This window comes from Pelophylax lessonae (genome assembly GCF_965119305.1).
Source record: "Pelophylax lessonae genome assembly, chromosome: 4".
Classification (NCBI taxonomy): domain Eukaryota; kingdom Metazoa; phylum Chordata; class Amphibia; order Anura; family Ranidae; genus Pelophylax; species Pelophylax lessonae.
This window is the reverse complement of record NC_138771.1, coordinates 223197766-223215577: the sequence shown is the minus strand read 5'-3', so window position 1 is coordinate 223215577 and position 17812 is coordinate 223197766. Positions and strand designations below refer to the sequence as shown.

General features: G+C 45.4%; 1 protein-coding gene across 1 annotated transcript in view; it reads left to right on the top strand.

The window, feature by feature from the left end:
* The window catches only part of CPED1 (cadherin like and PC-esterase domain containing 1), a 459182-nt gene that overhangs the window by 89568 nt on the left and 351802 nt on the right, over nucleotides 1–17812 (top strand). Inside the window, exon 3 of the mRNA XM_082256067.1 lies at nucleotides 2146–2240. Coding sequence (XP_082112193.1) covers nucleotides 2146–2240 — 95 coding nt within the window. The remainder of the gene's footprint in view (nucleotides 1–2145; nucleotides 2241–17812) is intronic.

The following is a 17812-nucleotide window of genomic DNA, read 5'->3' as shown; positions in this document are numbered from 1 at the left end:
AAACAGAATCCCTGATTTTGAAAAGGAATCATCCCACTCCTAAAAATGACTTGTAAACTCCATCAGGTGTAGCTAATCACCTTCCCAATGGCACATAAAGCCATTTGACATTCACTTGTGATCAGCTGTGGTCATTTTGATTAGCTCAGCATGAAAAGATCTTTCTTGGAGCATTTCAGTTCCTGGTAGTGCAACTTAAGCAAACAATCATCTATGAATGGCAAGGCTGCCACAGTGAAGTCTTTTATTTAGACGTGGAAGGTATTTGTTACAACACAGACCCTCTTTGGATCAGGACGTTGCTCCAAACTCAATGAAAAAGCGCTTGGGAAAATGGTCAGAGAAGTTACCAAAAGGCCTACAGCAACTCTGAAGCAGTTGCAGGAATTGAAGACAAAGAGTGGTCATTGCTCCACAAATGTGACTTGTATGGGAGGGTTGCAAGAAAAAAGCTAGAAAGGCCACATGCAGTCACGAATGAGCCAAAACGCACCTTAAAGATTCTGAGGCCACATTGAAAAAGGTGTTATGGCCAGTGTGATGGTACTCACCGTCACTGGGAGTGAAAGACAGATAGTTAATGGTTTAGATAACTTCTAATGGGAGAGTTATATTTATCAACAATATATATGAAGATTTATTCCCACTTTACACTGTGAGACCTATAGCCTGTTGCCATGAAGTCTGTGGCTTCTAAATAATTAAAGAAACGCTTATATGTGCATTCCATGTACTTCAATGTAAGAAACGGACAGACTGTCACTCGCAGGCTTGCCCTATAGTCTGTCTATTGAGGTGGGATGTGGATTGTGTTAAGTCTGTCTGTTCCATTGTTAAATGTTAATGACCTCACATTGTTTCTGTCCAGATGGCTAGATAATTAGTTCAGGTTAATTCTATTTCTGTATACAATTTCATCTGCATATGATAATCTAATCAGGCAACCCCTGACCTGTGTGTAGTAATCTGATCAGGAGGGGGAGGTCCATGCTGTATATAAATTCTGTGTGACTGTTCAATAAACGGAGATTCCAGTACAAGCTAAGTTGTCGGTCAGCTTTGTATGAGGCGGTTGGGAAAATCTGGTAACTATGTTCATGACTGGGAGGAAGCCGTATACTGTCGGAAGTCCACAAGTACAGTGTGGGTTGTGGTTCCGTTACAGTCAGATGAGACTACAATTGAATTATTTGGTCCTTACTCCAAATTACATATCTGGCAGAATTCCAGTACAGCTCACCATCCAAATAACACCATTCCTACAGTAAAGCATGGAGGTGGTAATATCCTGTTATGAGGATAACAGGGAGCAAAATACCATCAAATTTTTGAGGAAAATCTGCTGCCCCTTTGCCAGAAAATTGTCAATGGTTAAAAGGTTTACCTTCCAACATGAAAATGACCCAAAGAACACAGCAAAAATGACCACACAGTAGTTGAAGTAGAAATAAGTGAATGTCCTTCCATGGCTAAGTCAGTAAACGCCATTGAAAATCTGTGGAATGACTTGAAGACCACAGTCCACAAATGTTAACCATCAAATTTACTGAACTATAGCCTTTCTGCAAAGAAGAGTGGGCAAATATTGCAAAGTGTAGATTTGCAAAGTTAGCAGAGACATATCCCACCAGACTAAAGGCTGTAATTAAAGCAAAAGGTGGTTCAACAAAATATTGGCACAAGGGGACGATCCTTTTTCCAACTCAAAGATTCTGTTTTTGAATTTTTGAGTAAATACAGCTGAATAAAACAAAAATGGTGTCAGTTTTCATTTCAGGCTGAAAAACAACAAAATGTGATTATTTTAAAGGGGGGCAATTGTTTGCTATACCCACTGCATATAAAGAAATCCGTGAGTGATATAGACTACAGGTGTCCTCCTGTAATTGAAATATCAGGTTTGCCTAAATGCCTCAAATACTATTTTGGAAAACGTCCCTGCATAGGAACATTTGAGCTATGGACTGTGGCTGCTCTAGCTTTATTAATTGCACAGCTCACTAAACTAGCGAGTTAGGCGTTGTCTCTCAGTTTTACGTGGTGGGGCGGGTTCAATAAATTGGCCAGTTATGCATTGTACCTGATTTGTACAGTTTTATTTTAGATTCTGACAAAGTGCATCTCTTTTTTTTTTTTTTTTTTAAGGCCAAGATATTCTGATTTACATTCCTTCAAATAAAAGTACAGATGCAAATTGCAATGAAAAACAAGAACTTGTTAAAATACAACAACTGAGAAAGGTAAGCCAATATTTAAAAGAACTTTATATGGATATGGTAGTTTTATTTTTAAGATACATCTAATGATTTAGTCCTATATTTTCAGTCTATTGTGTTCTACAACACTGTAAAACATTTTAGTCTGCAAAGCCTGCCTTTGCTCGCCACATTTTGAAAATGGTAAATGCCTGGCTGTCTGTTGCTTAAATACTTTAATACTTTGAGACACTGACCTAAAATAATCCTGCAGATCAGGAAAGTCAGCATGAAATCATAACATAATATGCACACTTAAATCAGTGACTGAAGCCAGTAATCTATTAAAATAGTAGTTGATGATCAGAATTGACTTCCAGAATAGGTAGTGAGTCAATCATCATCAGTCAAATTCAATTCACTAGTTTGTTCGGGACAGACATAGAAGTTAAAGTAGTTGTAAAGGCTCAAGGCTTTTTATCTTCATGCATTGTATGCATGGAGGTAAAAAACCTTTTTGTGTTCAGCAGTGCCCCCCAGGCCCCCAATACTTACCTTAGCCCCATTTGGAATCAGCAATGTGCACGAGAGCCTTGGCTCTCCCAGGACTCTCCCTCCTCATTGCCTGAGCCGTTGGCTTACACTACTGTTAGTGTTGAGCGAACACGGACTGTATTATTCGTGTTCGTACCGAATAATTGGATTTTTTGTACCCGAACACGGACACGGACACTTTACTGTATGTTCGGGTAAAAATCCGTGTTCGGTCGTTTTATTTCCGGGTTTTGCATGCTTTGGCGCTCTTTTCATGGCGGGCTTTCAACAGCCAATCAACAATCGTTTAACTGGTGTGCCTTAAGCCATCCCAGCCATGCCTGCAAATGTCTCAGTAGCTGTGATTGGCCGTCTGAAGCATGTGACCAAGTCTTTATAAGTTCGAGGCAGCCGCAGCGGCGTCATTATGCTGCTTAGATTCAGGGACAGAGCACACATCAACGTGCTGGCTGCTGATTAGGGAAAGATAGGCAGGAAAAAAACATTTGTGTCCGGATAGAATTGAGGGACAGGTCGGAGTGTTTAGGCAGGGCGAGTTGTAGGCATTTTAGGGATAGAGTCTGCTGAATTATATAGGGTCAGTGTCTTCTACAAACTACAATCGATATTGCTGTGTGGGGGGTGGGGTCTGCACTCAATCCTGATCTACGATCTCTTCTCAATCCTGTTAGGGACAGAGTCTGCTGAATTTTAGGGAAACTGTGTTCTACAAACTACAATCGATATTGCTGTGTGGTGTGGGATTGGAGATAGGCAGGTGTCAGTGATCCACATCCATTTTTCTGTGTGTGAGCTGCAGTGAACACAATCTTTTTGGGCTGCAGTGAACACAATCTTTTTGGGCTGCAGTAAACACAATCTTTTTGGGCTGCAGTGAACACAATCTTTTTGGGCTGCAGTGAACACAATCTTTTTGGGGTGCAGTGAACAAAATCTTTTTGGGGTGCAGTGAACACAATCCTTTTTGGTGTGCAGTGAACACAATCTTTGTGGGGTGCAGTGAACAAAATCCTTTGTGGGGTGCAGTGAACACAATCTTTTTGGGGTGCAGTGAACAAAATCCTTTTTGGGGTGCAGTGAACAACATCCTTTTTGGGGTGCAGTGAACACAATCTTTTTGGGGTGCAGTGAACAAAATCCTTTGTGGGGTGCAGTGAACACAATCTTTTTGGGGTGCAGTGAACACAATCTTTTTGGGCTGCAGTGAACACAATCTTTTTGGGCTGCAGTGAACACAATCTTTTTGGGCTGCAGTGAACACAATCTTTTTGGGGTGCAGTGAACAAAATCTTTTTGGGGTGCAGTGAACACAATCCTTTTTGGTGTGCAGTGAACACAATCTTTGTGGGGTGCAGTGAACAAAATCCTTTGTGGGGTGCAGTGAACACAATCTTTTTGGGGTGCAGTGAACAAAATCCTTTTTGGGGTGCAGTGAACAACATCCTTTTTGGGGTGCAGTGAACACAATCTTTTTGGGGTGCAGTGAACAAAATCCTTTGTGGGGTGCAGTGAACACAATCTTTTTGGGGTGCAGTGAACACAATCTTTTTGGGGTGGAGTGAACAACATCCTTTTTGGGGTGCAGTGAACAAAATCCTTTTTGGGGTGCAGTGAACAAAATCATTTTTGGGGTGCAGTGAACACAATCTTTTTGGGGTGCAGTGAACACAATCTTTGTGGGGTGCAGTGAACACAATCTTTTTGGGGTGGAGTGAACAACATCCTTTTTGGGGTGCAGTGAACAACATCCTTTTTGGGGTGCAGTGAACACAATCTTTTTGGGGTGCAGTGAACACAATCTTTGTGGGGTACAGTGAACAGAATCTTTGTGGGGTGCAGTGAACACAATCTTTGGGGGGTACAGTGAACACAATCTTTGTGAGGTGCAGTGAACACAATCTTTGTGGGGTGCAGTGAACACAATCATTGTGGGGTGCAGTGAACTCAATCTTTGTGGGGTACAGTGAACACAATCTCATACTGAAGGTTTGAGGGTGCTGCCTGTTCCATACTCCCCCTACTCCTCATCTAGCCTTTTAGGGGTACAAACAATAGTAATTGGGGCCTAGTGTGGTTGTGTACGTGTGATATACATACACTTTTTTGGGATCATATTTTCTATTCCGCTATTTAATCAAAAACCTTTGGGGATCAGTTAAATTGGGGGATAGTCTGTGTTGGTACGTGTGAGAGAGATCCACCTTTCCAAGTTGTTGGGGTTCATCTCATACTTCTGAAGGTTTGAGGGTGCTGCCTGTTCCATACTCCCCCTACTCCTAGCCTTTTAGGGGTACAAACAATAGTAATTGGGGCCTAGTGTGGTTGTGTACGTGTGATATACATACACTTTTTTGGGATCATATTTTCTATTCCGCTATTTAATCAAAAACCTTTGGGGATCAGTTAAATTGGGGGATAGTCTGTGTTGGTACGTGTGAGAGAGATCCACCTTTCCAAGTTGTTGGGGTTCATCTCATACTTCTGAAGGTTTGAGGGTGCTGCCTGTTCCATACTCCCCCTACTCCTAGCCTTTTAGGGGTACAAACAATAGTAATTGGGGCCTAGTGTGGTTGTGTACGTGTGATATACATACACTTTTTTGGGATCATATTTTCTATTCCGCTATTTAATCAAAAACCTTTGGGGATCAGTTAAATTGGGGGATAGTCTGTGTTGGTACGTGTGAGAGAGATCCACCTTTCCAAGTTGTTGGGGTTCATCTCATACTTCTGAAGGTTTGAGGGTGCTGCCTGTTCCATACTCCCCCTACTCCTAGCCTTTTAGGGGTACAAACAATAGTAATTGGGGCCTAGTGTGGTTGTGTACGTGTGATATACATACACTTTTTTGGGATCATATTTTCTATTCCGCTATTTAATCAAAAACCTTTGGGGATCAGTTAAATTGGGGGATAGTCTGTGTTGGTACGTGTGAGAGAGATCCACCTTTCCAAGTTGTTGGGGTTCATCTCATACTTCTGAAGGTTTGAGGGTGCTGCCTGTTCCATACTCCCCCTACTCCTAGCCTTTTAGGGGTACAAACAATAGTAATTGGGGCCTAGTGTGGTTGTGTACGTGTGATATACATACACTTTTTTGGGATCATATTTTCTATTCCGCTATTTAATCAAAAACCTTTGGGGATCAGTTAAATTGGGGGATAGTCTGTGTTGGTACGTGTGAGAGAGATCCACCTTTCCAAGTTGTTGGGGTTCATCTCATACTTCTGAAGGTTTGAGGGTGCTGCCTGTTCCATACTCCCCCTACTCCTAGCCTTTTAGGGGTACAAACAATAGTAATTGGGGCCTAGTGTGGTTGTGTACGTGTGATATACATACACTTTTTTGGGATCATATTTTCTATTCCGCTATTTAATCAAAAACCTTTGGGGATCAGTTAAATTGGGGGATAGTCTGTGTTGGTACGTGTGAGAGAGATCCACCTTTCCAAGTTGTTGAGGTTCATCTCATACTTCTGAAGGTTTGAGGGTGCTGCCTGTTCCATACTCCCCCTACTCCTAGCCTTTTAGGGGTACAAACAATAGTAATTGGGGCCTAGTGTGGTTGTGTACGTGTGATATACATACACTTTTTTGGGATCATATTTTCTATTCCGCTATTTAATCAAAAACCTTTGGGGATCAGTTAAATTGGGGGATAGTCTGTGTTGGTACGTGTGAGAGAGATCCACCTTTCCAAGTTGTTGGGGTTCATCTCATACTTCTGAAGGTTTGAGGGTGCTGCCTGTTCCATACTCCCCCTACTCCTAGCCTTTTAGGGGTACAAACAATAGTAATTGGGGCCTAGTGTGGTTGTGTACGTGTGATATACATACACTTTTTTGGGATCATATTTTCTATTCCGCTATTTAATCAAAAACCTTTGGGGATCAGTTAAATTGGGGGATAGTCTGTGTTGGTACGTGTGAGAGAGATCCACCTTTCCAAGTTGTTGAGGTTCATCTCATACTTCTGAAGGTTTGAGGGTGCTGCCTGTTCCATACTCCCCCTACTCCTAGCCTTTTAGGGGTACAAACAATAGTAATTGGGGCCTAGTGTGGTTGTGTACGTGTGATATACATACACTTTTTTGGGATCATATTTTCTATTCCGCTATTTAATCAAAAACCTTTGGGGATCAGTTAAATTGGGGGATAGTCTGTGTTGGTACGTGTGAGAGAGATCCACCTTTCCAAGTTGTTGGGGTTCATCTCATACTTCTGAAGGTTTGAGGGTGCTGCCTGTTCCATACTCCCCCTACTCCTAGCCTTTTAGGGGTACAAACAATAGTAATTGGGGCCTAGTGTGGTTGTGTACGTGTGATATACATACACTTTTTTGGGATCATATTTTCTATTCCGCTATTTAATCAAAAACCTTTGGGGATCAGTTAAATTGGGGGATAGTCTGTGTTGGTACGTGTGAGAGAGATCCACCTTTCCAAGTTGTTGGGGTTCATCTCATACTTCTGAAGGTTTGAGGGTGCTGCCTGTTCCATACTCCCCCTACTCCTAGCCTTTTAGGGGTACAAACAATAGTAATTGGGGCCTAGTGTGGTTGTGTACGTGTGATATACATACACTTTTTTGGGATCATATTTTCTATTCCGCTATTTAATCAAAAACCTTTGGGGATCAGTTAAATTGGGGGATAGTCTGTGTTGGTACGTGTGAGAGAGATCCACCTTTCCAAGTTGTTGGGGTTCATCTCATACTTCTGAAGGTTTGAGGGTGCTGCCTGTTCCATACTCCCCCTACTCCTAGCCTTTTAGGGGTACAAACAATAGTAATTGGGGCCTAGTGTGGTTGTGTACGTGTGATATACATACACTTTTTTGGGATCATATTTTCTATTCCGCTATTTAATCAAAAACCTTTGGGGATCAGTTAAATTGGGGGATAGTCTGTGTTGGTACGTGTGAGAGAGATCCACCTTTCCAAGTTGTTGAGGTTCATCTCATACTTCTGAAGGTTTGAGGGTGCTGCCTGTTCCATACTCCCCCTACTCCTAGCCTTTTAGGGGTACAAACAATAGTAATTGGGGCCTAGTGTGGTTGTGTACGTGTGATATACATACACTTTTTTGGGATCATATTTTCTATTCTGCTATTTAATCAAAAACCTTTGGGGATCAGTTAAATTGGGGGATAGTCTGTGTTGGTACGTGTGAGAGAGATCCACCTTTCCAAGTTGTTGGGGTTCATCTCATACTTCTGAAGGTTTGAGGGTGCTGCCTGTTCCATACTCCCCCTACTCCTAGCCTTTTAGGGGTACAAACAATAGTAATTGGGGCCTAGTGTGGTTGTGTACGTGTGATATACATACACTTTTTTGGGATCATATTTTCTATTCCGCTATTTAATCAAAAACCTTTGGGGATCAGTTAAATTGGGGGATAGTCTGTGTTGGTACGTGTGAGAGAGATCCACCTTTCCAAGTTGTTGGGGTTCATCTCATACTTCTGAAGGTTTGAGGGTGCTGCCTGTTCCATACTCCCCCTACTCCTAGCCTTTTAGGGGTACAAACAATAGTAATTGGGGCCTAGTGTGGTTGTGTACGTGTGATATACATACACTTTTTTGGGATCATATTTTCTATTCCGCTATTTAATCAAAAACCTTTGGGGATCAGTTAAATTGGGGGATAGTCTGTGTTGGTACGTGTGAGAGAGATCCACCTTTCCAAGTTGTTGGGGTTCATCTCATACTTCTGAAGGTTTGAGGGTGCTGCCTGTTCCATACTCCCCCTACTCCTAGCCTTTTAGGGGTACAAACAATAGTAATTGGGGCCTAGTGTGGTTGTGTACGTGTGATATACATACACTTTTTTGGGATCATATTTTCTATTCCGCTATTTAATCAAAAACCTTTGGGGATCAGTTAAATTGGGGGATAGTCTGTGTTGGTACGTGTGAGAGAGATCCACCTTTCCAAGTTGTTGGGGTTCATCTCATACTTCTGAAGGTTTGAGGGTGCTGCCTGTTCCATACTCCCCCTACTCCTAGCCTTTTAGGGGTACAAACAATAGTAATTGGGGCCTAGTGTGGTTGTGTACGTGTGATATACATACACTTTTTTGGGATCATATTTTCTATTCCGCTATTTAATCAAAAACCTTTGGGGATCAGTTAAATTGGGGGATAGTCTGTGTTGGTACGTGTGAGAGAGATCCACCTTTCCAAGTTGTTGGGGTTCATCTCATACTTCTGAAGGTTTGAGGGTGCTGCCTGTTCCATACTCCCCCTACTCCTAGCCTTTTAGGGGTACAAACAATAGTAATTGGGGCCTAGTGTGGTTGTGTACGTGTGATATACATACACTTTTTTGGGATCATATTTTCTATTCCGCTATTTAATCAAAAACCTTTGGGGATCAGTTAAATTGGGGGATAGTCTGTGTTGGTACGTGTGAGAGAGATCCACCTTTCCAAGTTGTTGGGGTTCATCTCATACTTCTGAAGGTTTGAGGGTGCTGCCTGTTCCATACTCCCCCTACTCCTAGCCTTTTAGGGGTACAAACAATAGTAATTGGGGCCTAGTGTGGTTGTGTACGTGTGATATACATACACTTTTTTGGGATCATATTTTCTATTCCGCTATTTAATCAAAAACCTTTGGGGATCAGTTAAATTGGGGGATAGTCTGTGTTGGTACGTGTGAGAGAGATCCACCTTTCCAAGTTGTTGGGGTTCATCTCATACTTCTGAAGGTTTGAGGGTGCTGCCTGTTCCATACTCCCCCTACTCCTAGCCTTTTAGGGGTACAAACAATAGTAATTGGGGCCTAGTGTGGTTGTGTACGTGTGATATACATACCCTTTTTTGGGATCATATTTTCTATTCCGCTATTTAATCAAAAACCTTTGGGGATCAGTTAAATTGGGGGATAGTCTGTGTTGGTACGTGTGAGAGAGATCCACCTTTCCAAGTTGTTGGGGTTCATCTCATACTTCTGAAGGTTTGAGGGTGCTGCCTGTTCCATACTCCCCCTACTCCTAGCCTTTTAGGGGTACAAACAATAGTAATTGGGGCCTAGTGTGGTTGTGTACGTGTGATATACATACACTTTTTTGGGATCATATTTTCTATTCCGCTATTTAATCAAAAACCTTTGGGGATCAGTTAAATTGGGGGATAGTCTGTGTTGGTACGTGTGAGAGAGATCCACCTTTCCAAGTTGTTGAGGTTCATCTCATACTTCTGAAGGTTTGAGGGTGCTGCCTGTTCCATACTCCCCCTACTCCTAGCCTTTTAGGGGTACAAACAATAGTAATTGGGGCCTAGTGTGGTTGTGTACGTGTGATATACATACACTTTTTTGGGATCATATTTTCTATTCCGCTATTTAATCAAAAACCTTTGGGGATCAGTTAAATTGGGGGATAGTCTGTGTTGGTACGTGTGAGAGAGATCCACCTTTCCAAGTTGTTGGGGTTCATCTCATACTTCTGAAGGTTTGAGGGTGCTGCCTGTTCCATACTCCCCCTACTCCTAGCCTTTTAGGGGTACAAACAATAGTAATTGGGGCCTAGTGTGGTTGTGTACGTGTGATATACATACACTTTTTTGGGATCATATTTTCTATTCCGCTATTTAATCAAAAACCTTTGGGGATCAGTTAAATTGGGGGATAGTCTGTGTTGGTACGTGTGAGAGAGATCCACCTTTCCAAGTTGTTGAGGTTCATCTCATACTTCTGAAGGTTTGAGGGTGCTGCCTGTTCCATACTCCCCCTACTCCTAGCCTTTTAGGGGTACAAACAATAGTAATTGGGGCCTAGTGTGGTTGTGTACGTGTGATATACATACACTTTTTTGGGATCATATTTTCTATTCCGCTATTTAATCAAAAACCTTTGGGGATCAGTTAAATTGGGGGATAGTCTGTGTTGGTACGTGTGAGAGAGATCCACCTTTCCAAGTTGTTGGGGTTCATCTCATACTTCTGAAGGTTTGAGGGTGCTGCCTGTTCCATACTCCCCCTACTCCTAGCCTTTTAGGGGTACAAACAATAGTAATTGGGGCCTAGTGTGGTTGTGTACGTGTGATATACATACACTTTTTTGGGATCATATTTTCTATTCCGCTATTTAATCAAAAACCTTTGGGGATCAGTTAAATTGGGGGATAGTCTGTGTTGGTACGTGTGAGAGAGATCCACCTTTCCAAGTTGTTGAGGTTCATCTCATACTTCTGAAGGTTTGAGGGTGCTGCCTGTTCCATACTCCCCCTACTCCTAGCCTTTTAGGGGTACAAACAATAGTAATTGGGGCCTAGTGTGGTTGTGTACGTGTGATATACATACACTTTTTTGGGATCATATTTTCTATTCCGCTATTTAATCAAAAACCTTTGGGGATCAGTTAAATTGGGGGATAGTCTGTGTTGGTACGTGTGAGAGAGATCCACCTTTCCAAGTTGTTGGGGTTCATCTCATACTTCTGAAGGTTTGAGGGTGCTGCCTGTTCCATACTCCCCCTACTCCTAGCCTTTTAGGGGTACAAACAATAGTAATTGGGGCCTAGTGTGGTTGTGTACGTGTGATATACATACACTTTTTTGGGATCATATTTTCTATTCCGCTATTTAATCAAAAACCTTTGGGGATCAGTTAAATTGGGGGATAGTCTGTGTCGGTACGTGTGAGAGAGATCCACCTTTCCAAGTTGTTGGGGTTCATCTCATACTTCTGAAGGTTTGAGGGTGCTGCCTGTTCCATACCCCCCCTACTCCTCATCTAGCCTTTTAGGGGTACAAACAATAGTAATTGGGGCCTAGTGTGGTTGTGTACGTGCGAGATACATACACTTTTTTTGATCATATTTCCTATTCCGCTATTCAATAAAAACCTTTGAGGATCAATTGAATTGCGGGATAGTCTGTGTCGGTACGTGTGAGAGAGATCCACCTTTCCAAGTTGTTGGGGTTCATCTCATACTTCTGAAGGTTTGAGGGTGCTGCCTGTTCCATACCCCCCCTACTCCTCATCTAGCCTTTTAGGGGTACAAACAATAGTAATTGGGGCCTAGTGTGGTTGTGTACGTGCGAGATACATACACTTTTTTTGATCATATTTCCTATTCCGCTATTCAATAAAAACCTTTGAGGATCAATTGAATTGCGGGATAGTCTGTGTCGGTACGTGTGAGAGAGATCCACCTTTCCAAGTTGTTGGGGTTCATCTCATACTTCTGAAGGTTTGAGGGTGCTGCCTGTTCCATACCCCCCCTACTCCTCATCTAGCCTTTTAGGGGTACAAACAATAGTAATTGGGGCCTAGTGTGGTTGTGTACGTGCGAGATACATACACTTTTTTTGATCATATTTCCTATTCCGCTATTCAATAAAAACCTTTGAGGATCAATTGAATTGCGGGATAGTCTGTGTCGGTACGTGTGAGAGAGATCCACCTTTCCAAGTTGTTGGGGTTCATCTCATACTTCTGAAGGTTTGAGGGTGCTGCCTGTTCCATACCCCCCCTACTCCTCATCTAGCCTTTTAGGGGTACAAACAATAGTAATTGGGGCCTAGTGTGGTTGTGTACGTGCGAGATACATACACTTTTTTTGATCATATTTCCTATTCCGCTATTCAATAAAAACCTTTGAGGATCAATTGAATTGCGGGATAGTCTGTGTCGGTACGTGTGAGAGAGATCCACCTTTCCAAGTTGTTGGGGTTCATCTCATACTTCTGAAGGTTTGAGGGTGCTGCCTGTTCCATACCCCCCCTACTCCTCATCTAGCCTTTTAGGGGTACAAACAATAGTAATTGGGGCCTAGTGTGGTTGTGTACGTGCGAGATACATACACTTTTTTTGATCATATTTCCTATTCCGCTATTCAATAAAAACCTTTGAGGATCAATTGAATTGCGGGATAGTCTGTGTCGGTACGTGTGAGAGAGATCCACCTTTCCAAGTTGTTGGGGTTCATCTCATACTTCTGAAGGTTTGAGGGTGCTGCCTGTTCCATACCCCCCCTACTCCTCATCTAGCCTTTTAGGGGTACAAACAATAGTAATTGGGGCCTAGTGTGGTTGTGTACGTGCGAGATACATACACTTTTTTTGATCATATTTCCTATTCCGCTATTCAATAAAAACCTTTGAGGATCAATTGAATTGCGGGATAGTCTGTGTCGGTACGTGTGAGAGAGATCCACCTTTCCAAGTTGTTGGGGTTCATCTCATACTTCTGAAGGTTTGAGGGTGCTGCCTGTTCCATACCCCCCCTACTCCTCATCTAGCCTTTTAGGGGTACAAACAATAGTAATTGGGGCCTAGTGTGGTTGTGTACGTGCGAGATACATACACTTTTTTTGATCATATTTCCTATTCCGCTATTCAATAAAAACCTTTGAGGATCAATTGAATTGCGGGATAGTCTGTGTCGGTACGTGTGAGAGAGATCCACCTTTCCAAGTTGTTGGGGTTCATCTCATACTTCTGAAGGTTTGAGGGTGCTGCCTGTTCCATACTCCCCCTACTCCTCATCTAGCCTTTTAGGGGTACAAACAATAGTAATTGGGGCCTAGTGTGGTTGTGTACGTGTGATATACATACACTTTTTTTGGATCATATTTTCTATTCCGCTATTCAATAAAAACCTTTCTAGGGCAAGATCTTAAATTACAGAAATATGAGGAGACCGTCAAATAAGGGCCGTGGCCTGGGTCGTGGTGCTGCTGGTAGAGCTCCTGTTGCAAGGAGAGGACATGGTCGATCTGTGCCAGCTACACGCACAAGTGAAACACCTTCCTCAAGTGTGAGTAGGCGACAGAACCTGCATCAGTATTTGGTAGGGCATCAAACGCCCCTAGAAGTGATGAGGCCAGAACAAGTTGAGGCGATAGTAGATTGGTTTGCTGCTGACAGTGCCTCCAGTTCCTTCACATTGTCTCCCACCCAGTCTACTGCAGAAAGGTCAGAGTTGGCACCTGCAGCCAATGTCCAACCGTCTTTCACCTCACCCCCTTGCAAATCAGGCCAGCAGTCTGAGCCCCAAGCCATACAGCAGTCTCTTATTCTTTTTGAGGACTCTGTCAGCAGGGTTTCCCAGGGCCATCCACCTAGCCCTGCCCCAGAAGTGGAAGAGATTGAGTGCAGCGATGCCCAACCACTTATTTCTCAAGATGAGTACATGCAAGGATCATCGCAGCACGTCTCCGATGATGACGAAACGCAGGTGCCAACTGCTGCGGCGTTCAGCATTGTGGAGACCGACAAGGAGGGCAGGGGTGAAGACTGGGTGGAAGATGATGTGGAGGACGATGAGGTCCTCGACCCCACATGGAATGAACGTCATGCAGGTGAACTGAGTAGTTTGGAGGAAGAGGCGGTGGTCGCACAGAGCCACCAGCACAGCAGAAGAGGGAGCAGGGTGCAGAAGCGGAGCGGCCGTGCCCTAGACACTACGCCCGCTACTGCCCAACGCAGCAAGGGAACGAGCGCACCAAAGTCAGCTCAAAGGAGTTCTCTAGCGTGGAAGTTCTTTAGAAAATGTGCTGATGACAGGACACGAGTGGTTTGCACCCTGTGCAATCAGAGCTTGAAGCGAGGCATGAACCTTCTCAACCTGAGCACAACCTGCATGATCAGGCATCTAAGTGCAAAGCACGAGCTGCAGTGGAGTACACACCTTCAAAACCAAGAAACGTCTCTGGCTCATCCTGCTTCCTCTTCTGCTGCAGTCTCGGCCGCTCCAGCCACATCTGTAGTGATACCGGCACCTGCCACCCCGCAAACAGACGATCTGTCAGCAACACCACCACCTGGGTCACCAACAACCATCTCCACAATGTCCCGTGGAAGCGTTCAGCTTTCCATCTCCCAAACACTTGAGAGGAAGAGGAAGTACCCCCCTACCCACCCGCGATCCCTGGCCCTGAATGCCAGCATTTCAAAATTATTGGCCTTTGAAATGCTGTCATTCCGTCTGGTGGAGACGCACAGTTTTAAAAACCTTATGTCGGTGGCTGTCCCACAGTACGTCGTGCCCAGCCGCCACTACTTTTCCAGGCAAGCCATCCCTTCCCTGCACAACCAAGTGGGGGAAAAAATCAGGTGTGCACTGCGCAACGCCATCTGTGCCAAGGTCCACCTAACTACGGATACGTGGACCAGTAAGCACGGTCAGGGGCGTTATATCTCCCTAACGGCACACTGGGTAAATGCAGTGGCGGATGGGCCTGAGGCGGATAGCAATTTGGCGCATGTCCTTCCACCACCGAGGATTGCAGGGCGCTTCAGTTTGCCTCCTGTTCCTAACTCCTCCTACTCCGCTTCCTCATCCTCTACCGCCTCCTCATCCGGACAGCGTAACACCTTCACCACCAACTTCAGCACGGCCAGGGGTAAACGACAGCAGGCAGTTTTACAACTTGCCTGTTTGGGGGACAAACCACACACCGCGCAGGAGTTGTGGAGGAGCATGGAACAGCAGACAAATGAGTGGTTGCTGCCAGCGAGCCTCAAGCCCGGCCTGGTGGTGTGCGATAACGGGCGAAATCTCATAGCAGCTCTGGGCCTAGCCGGTTTGACGCACATCCCTTGCCTGGCGCATGTGCTGAATTTGGTGGTGCAGAGGTTCCTTAAAAACTACCCCGATATGTCAGAGCTGCTGCAGAAAGTGCGGGCCGTTTGTGCGCACTTTCGGCGTTCTCACCCTGCTGCTGCTCGCCTGGCAGCGCTGCAGCGTAACTTCGGCCTTCCCGCTCACCGCCTCATATGTGACGTGCCCACAAGGTGGAACTCCACCTTGCACATGCTGGAAAGACTGTGCGAGCAGCAGCAGGCCATAGTGGAGTTTCAGCTGCAGCACGCACGCGTGAGTCGCTCTGCGGAACAGCACCACTTCACCACCAATAACTGGGCCTCCATGCGAGACCTGTGTGCCTTGTTGCGCTGTTTTGAGTACTCCACCAACATGGCCAGTGGCAATGACGCCGTTCTCAGCTTAACTATCCCACTTCTATGCCTCCTTGAAAAAACAATTCGGGCGATGATGGAAGAGGATGTGGCACAGGATGAGGAGGAGGAGGAGGATGAAGAGGTAACATTTCCAAGGCTTTCAGGGCAGTCATTCGCAAGGGGCTCCGAGGGTGGGTTCCTGCACACGCAAACGCCAGGGACGCAATTGTCCAGCAGGGGCACAGTTCTGGAGGATGAGGAGGATGAGGAGGAGGAGGAGCTGGAGGAGGAGATGGAACCATGTTCACAGCAGGGTGGCACCCAGGCCAGCTCATGGCCATCACTGGTGCGTGGCTGGGGGGATACAGAGGACACGGACCATACACCTCCCACAGAGGACAGCCTTTCGTTGCCTCTGGGCAGCCTGGCACACATGAGCGATTACATGCTGCAGTGTCTCCACAACGACCGCCGAGTTGCCCACATTCTAACTTGTGCTGATTACTGGGTGGCCACGCTGCTGGATCCCCGTTACAAGGACAACGTACCGTCCTTAATTCACTCACTGGAGCGCGATCGCAAGATGCGCGAGTACAAGCGCACGCTGGTAGACGCCATGCTGCTGGCATTCCCATCTGACAGCGGGGCCACAGTGGAAGCACAAGGCAGAGGAGGAGGAGGAGGAGGTCGCCAACGCAACCAGGGCACCGCCAGCACCTCAGAAGGCAGGGTTAGCATGGCCGAAATGTGGAAAAGCTTTGTCAGCACGCCACAACAAACAGCAGCACCAGCAGCTCAGATGGAACGTCTTAGCAGGAGGCAGCATTTTACCAACATGGTGGAGCAGTATGTGTGCACACGCCTACATGTAGTGAATGACGGGTCTGCCCCCTTCAACTTCTGGGTCTCCAAATTGGGCACATGGCCTGAGCTTGCCCTTTACGCCTTGGAGGTGCTGGCGTGCCCTGCAGCCAGTGTATTATCTGAACGGGTATTTAGCACGGCTGGGGGCGTTATAACAGACAAGCGCAGCCGCCTGTCCAGAGACAATGTGGACAAGCTCACGTTCATTAAAATGAACCAGGCATGGATCCCACGGGACTTTTCCGTACCTTATGCAGAATAGCAATGGATACCGACCTTACCCACCCATTGTTCCATTTTTGCTCTTTCTCACTCTTTTGGGGTGTACCCTCATTTAAAATTTGTGAAAAGAAGCAGTGTTGGCTACCTCGTCCTCCTCCTCAGGGCCAGATTAATGTAGGGGCTATTGGAGCTGCAGCTCCAGGCCCCTACCTTTTATATAGGCCCCGGGTTGGCCATATTCACTGTTACCGCTCTTCTGTCACTTGTAAACACAGAAGTCTGGCTTCTATGCTCGCTTCCCCAGGCAGCACCCTCAGAACCTCCCCACACAGCGTGAAGGCCGGACAAGGAGGGACAGTTGGCGATGCATGGATGTGTTTATGGGCTTCAGAGACAGCATCCCATGTTGAATTAGGCATGCATGGCTGCACCCTTCCTCCTCTGGGTGCATGGCAAGGCACGGCCCTAAGGCCCTTCAAAATCCTCAGCACCAAGCCCATGATGCTGTTAATCCGGCCCTGGTCCTCCTCCACCGCCGCTTCCACCTACACCGCCCATAGGTGTGCGCAGCCTATTGCATTAAGGTGTGCACCCCAAAGTTGAAATACACATGCATGTGTTTGCCAGCAGGGAGAGTAATGTATCGGGGCCATGTACCTGTAGGCAAGGAGAAATAGAGCAGAGCAGGTCCCAGGGAGATCTTTCCCATCTCCTCACTGGCAATGCTATGTGCCCTAGGTGATTAGGGTGTGCCCAGGCACACCCAGCACACCCTGTGCGCACGCCTATGTCACCGCCACATCCACCACCACCTCAACCTCCCTCCTACTCCATATGGGCCTCGTCCTTCAGAGATGAAGAAGAACATTGTTTTATTTTTCTGTTTTTTTTTGTTGTTTTAAGTTATTTCCCTATCCACATTTGTTTGCAGAGCACTTGCCATGCTCTTAATTACGTTTTGCTGCCATTTGCAGCACTCTAGCCCTTTCCTTTGGTGTTTTAGAGCCATTTTAGTGCCTTAAAGTTTGGGTCCCCATTGACTTCAATGGGGTTCGGTGTCCGGGAAAAGTTCGGT